Source organism: Acanthisitta chloris, unplaced genomic scaffold (assembly GCF_000695815.1).
Source record: "Acanthisitta chloris isolate BGI_N310 unplaced genomic scaffold, ASM69581v1 scaffold32417, whole genome shotgun sequence".
In the NCBI taxonomy this organism is placed as follows: Eukaryota; Metazoa; Chordata; class Aves; order Passeriformes; family Acanthisittidae; genus Acanthisitta; species Acanthisitta chloris.
The window spans coordinates 9481-14171 of NW_008682568.1; the positions used below are offsets into that span (position 1 = coordinate 9481).

Genomic DNA, 4691 nt, shown 5'->3' on the forward strand with positions numbered 1-4691 from the left:
GGGAACCCCCCAGCCTGTCATCCTCCTTTCTCCCAGGCACCACAAGCCTCAAGAAGCCCAAACTGGAATGGGCATAACAGGTGTCAACTCACTTAACAGAAAAAAAAAAAAGCTAAACCAGGACCTGTGTTCCCTGTGGAACATCACAAACCAGAGCTGGGGACAGTGACATGAAACAATGCACTCAGACAACAGTGCTTGGAATGAAGCAACTAAAGCAACTCCACCAGGTAATGCTCAGGTTTTCAGCAGTCACCTGTGTTATTAGCTTTTCTTTTTCAGACAAAAAAAGCAATTCTTTATGACTTGCCACTATTCAGCCTCCCTCATTTTGCTCAGATTTACCAGAACCAGAAGGCATATGCAGCAGGCTACAGAAACAGACACTGCATCCAGAACAGTCCTGCTGAGCTCTCAAATGGTGGAAATTTAAAGCCTACAAAAAAAAAAGCATGTGGTACTTTCAGAGCTTGATCATGTGCACCTTCAGGCAAGCCTCTTTAAAGGATGTGAGAGAGCCACTGGTATGTTAGCACAAAAATAACCTTCTGTGATGTGACATATCTTTTATTCTTATGGTCATTCTACTGAAATCCTTTTCCAATCCAGGGAGAACAGTGATGTTAGATGTGATTGCCACAGATCCTAAGTATTCTCATCTGAACTCTTCTTGCAAGCTGAGCCACTAGACCCAGTTCTGTGTGTTGCAGTACTTCTCCTGACAGAACTGTGCTTACCAGGAGCTGCAGAGCTAACTTGGTGCTCACCACTAACCATCTACGTGACAAGTTCCCAGTAACAGCACATGGCCTCACTTAACTGATGCCCACTCTCCCAGAATCTTCCTCCTTTCCCACAGAGAACCACTCTATCTTATTTAGTGACAAGTTTAGACAAGTTTCTGGGGCCAAAAAAAGAGAACAATCACAGGAACAATCCAACTTAAAATGACATCACTTATGACCAGGAACGCTGGTGCACCTAAACGCAGCAAACACCAGCATTCCTCCTGCAACGCTCAGCAATATTCCGGAGCTTTCATGACAGTCTGGACTCCTTCTCCTACTCTGCACCTGAAGGTCAGTGAGTGGGACTCCATCACATTTCACTGAGCACAGCTACCCAAGGGATCAGCCTCCTGCTCGCCTCCGATCTGCCTCCCACTGTGGAATATCTGCACATGAAGGATGCAGCAGGAACAATGCCTTCGGGGGAGGATGCAACATAACCAGCACCAGAAGGCTTGGAGCATCTGTTGGAAGTTTCCAACAGACCCAAGGACCTGATTTGTGCAGCAACACACCCAGAGATGGATGCTGCCCCACCCAGCTGGGGCCCATTTGCCCACACAGCTCTTCCAGAGCAGCGTGAGGTGCCAGTGAGGCTGCCTGTGGTCACGAGGGAAGGCTGCACACTCCAGCTCGCTTCCATTCCTGCGACAGCTGGAATGCTGTTCTTGTTCTGGACATCACATGTTCTTTCAACACAGATCTGTGGCACCAGTATTTGTTCTTGTCCCCAAGAACCTGCTGACAGCAGTGTAGAGCTCCACAGCCACTTCAAGGCCATCACAAGATCATCCGAGTGACCCACAGGAGCAGTTTTCCTTCCTGCTCCTGCAATTTCTGAGCACAAACTCCACAGCAAGATGGAAAGGATAACTCACTCAAGACAAGTAACAACAGTAGCAAGAGAAACAGATTTCTCAAGGTGCTTCTCTGCCCCACAAGACTCAGGACCCACCTGACCAGCTCAGAGTTCCTCTGTGCTTTGGCAACAGCTCCAACACTCACATGCATCACTTAGTTCAACCCCTCCAACTCACCATATACCCTCTGCCTGTAAACCTGCCAGGAGAGGCATAAGGCAGCCTGAATCTTCAAAACACCCTTTGGGCCCCCAAAACCTGTTGTAAAATCTTGTGTCAAAAAAAAAAAATATACCCTAACCAGTGACCTACATGAAGGATGGAGGTCTAACACACTGCCAGGGAAGTGAGATAACGTGGAGGCCGATCGAGCCATTGCTGAAAAACACATCTGAGCTTCAGATGGATAAAAAATAAACACAGATATATATACAGAGATTACAGAATGAAGCTGGAAGAGCCAAATGCCAAAGGCAGGCACTGAGAAGCTGACGTTTGAGCACTCAGAGCCAAGGCAGTGTTTCTAAGGCTCTTTGCAGGCAGCAGTGCTGCCACAGCCCTGCCCTGGCAGTGACACAAGCAGAGGCAGCAGTGCCAGCCGTTCCTTTGGAGACCCACTGTGCCCAGCCAGCTCCTACGGGAGCAGCAGGAAGGGCTATAAATAGCCCTGGCATCTTTAAACAATCTGGGTAAGTGATGGACAACAGGAATGGCCACAGAATTCCATGCACAGTGAGAGTCACGGTGGATTTCAAACTCCCAAATCCATCTTCATCCTGCAGTTCTGTGACACAGCAGTGACAACAGACATGCACTGTTTCCTTTCCAAAGTCAGGCTGCAACTTTCACCTAAACGGAGTAGAGCCTAAACCAAACACTTCCTTCACCTTCTGCTTTGAGAGAGAGAACTGAGCCAAACCTGTGAGCCCTGGACAGCTCTGTTCCCACACAGAACCACAACGGAGCCGACTCAACCACTTGGGACCAGAGGACACAGTGACACACACACACCCAACACCTGGACAGAGCTGTCACCTGCCACTGCCACCCCAGCAGTGAGGATGGAATAGCTGCTGTTCCAGCAGGAAACATCACATGGCTGGAGAGAAGAGACTTGCAAATCTCCGAGGATTAAGGATTATTGCAGCTGCTAAGAACACCCTTGTAACCTGAAGATTCAACAGTGAACTAGAGCACTCATGGCAGCAGCCTAGCTGCTAGCTACAGTCCTGGAACCACCACAGGACAGATTTTAGGCTCTGACACCTCAAATTGCTAAAAAGAGAAATAATTTTGCAACTTCACATGGGATTGTGGGAAAAGAAATATTTCAAGTGAATTTTGAGAGCTCCTGACTTCAGCAGTTCCATACACAGAAACTAGGATAAGGATTGTGGCTGCTCCTGGGCACAGAAAGCCTGAGCTCTCCTAGGAGTCACCTACCATGCACAGAGAAGCCCTGGGGGTTATCCCAACACCCCTCACAGCAGAATCTCTGATTCCAGAGAACATACTTACTGTTCCAGCCAGGATATCATGGGGACAGCAGTCCAGGAGGTGACTCTTGCACACACGGTCGTCTGTGAACTTGACCCTCTGTCTCGTCTCATCGCCTGCAATTCATGTGTGGTGCAAACAAGAGCCATTAGAAGAGGGATGAGAGCTCAGGTGTCGGCATCAGCATTCACTTCAGCTGCAGGTGAGACACCTGCTCCTCCTGCTCCCCAGAATTACTCAAACACCAGTTCAGAGGGTGACAGAATATTCTGGAACACTTATCATTGGCAGCAAGTAATGTTTTAGCATCTGTCCACCCAGGACACCATGTTGAACATGGTGCTGGTGAGCCAGGCAACACCCAAGGCCTGTGCTCCATACAGACAGCACAGCCAGGAGAGAGGAGAGGAGACAGCCAGGCTGGCTCCAGCTAAATCCTGCCAGGTTTGCCACCCCTGGTTTGTACAGGGAGGAAGGGGCAGGAGGTACCAAACCCCACGTTCTCAGAGGGCCATGAATCAGAGATCAGGGCTGTGCTGGACAGTTTTACAGGCAGCTGCTCTTTGCTCATGTGGTACTGAGCCACCAGTCCATCTGGTGTGAGACCCAACCGTGCAGTTTGCTCTCCCAGGCCGTGCCAAGGTGCAGCTGGAAGGTCCTGGGCTGGAACACACCACCCCCTGCCCACCCTCAGAGGACATTTCACACTCAGGAGCCACTTAAACGAGACAATATCAGAAAAGCAAAGAAATAAACCATAAAAAAAAGAACAAAGTTAGTCAATACACACTGCGAGCTCCAACACATACTATACCCATCTGCATTCTTCAAGACCTCAGCTGCAGAATTTTATGCCCATTGTTGAAAAGTTTTAAAGGAAAAGCTTTCTTGCCCACACCTGCAGTAAGGAAGTCAGGGGAATGATACATAAAAGTAAAGGCAAAGTGGTAATGGTATGTGACAATTTTAAAGCTCATCTGTGCATATGACACAGGTATGTGTAATACTAAAGTAGGAATATAGTTTAGGATTCACAAGCATCCAGGAATAATGTTGTGTCTACTGAAAATGGTTCTTTTTTTTTTCCATTTTTTTTCCTTCTAAGCTACACTTTTAAAGTTACTTGTGAAAAAAAAAAGCAAACACTTTTTTGTTTTGTTATAACAGCTTTAAAAATTGGTAGTGACTCACGGCTCGATGAACATGAGGCTTTTCTGCAACTCCCTTGCAGATTGATGTAGGCAGGCAAAGATACACTGAACCTTTATAAATAAAATAGAGGGGCCACAATTGTTCAGTTTGTATGAAATAAAAGTATGGGAAGCAATTCAACAGCAACTCAATACACAGAGAGAGAAAAGCACTTATTCACTTACGAAACAAAGTGCAAAGTGCCTGAGCAGCCCTGCTAACGTGCCAGAGGGGGTTTAAGCACCCAGCGAGTCGCAGAAGGGAGACACAAACCGCGGCGGGGCCGTGCCGTGCACAGACTGTCACGGCTCCGTGCCCGGACGGGCCCCGGCGCTGCAGGCACACCTACCTACGT

At 48.1% G+C, this 4691-nt stretch overlaps 1 protein-coding gene across 1 annotated transcript in view; it reads right to left on the minus strand.

Annotated features, from left to right (window-relative positions):
- Positions 1-3969, minus strand: part of LUC7L (LUC7-like (S. cerevisiae)) — a gene marked incomplete at its 3' end in the record, with an annotated part of 13446 nt that extends 9477 nt beyond the window's left edge. Inside the window, exons 1-2 of the mRNA XM_009078580.1 lie at positions 3960-3969; positions 3167-3261 (exon numbers count right to left, since the gene is read on the minus strand). Of these exons, the coding sequence (XP_009076828.1) occupies positions 3167-3261; positions 3960-3969 (105 nt within the window). The remainder of the gene's footprint in view (positions 1-3166; positions 3262-3959) is intronic.
- Positions 3970-4691: the final 722 nt, after the last annotated feature.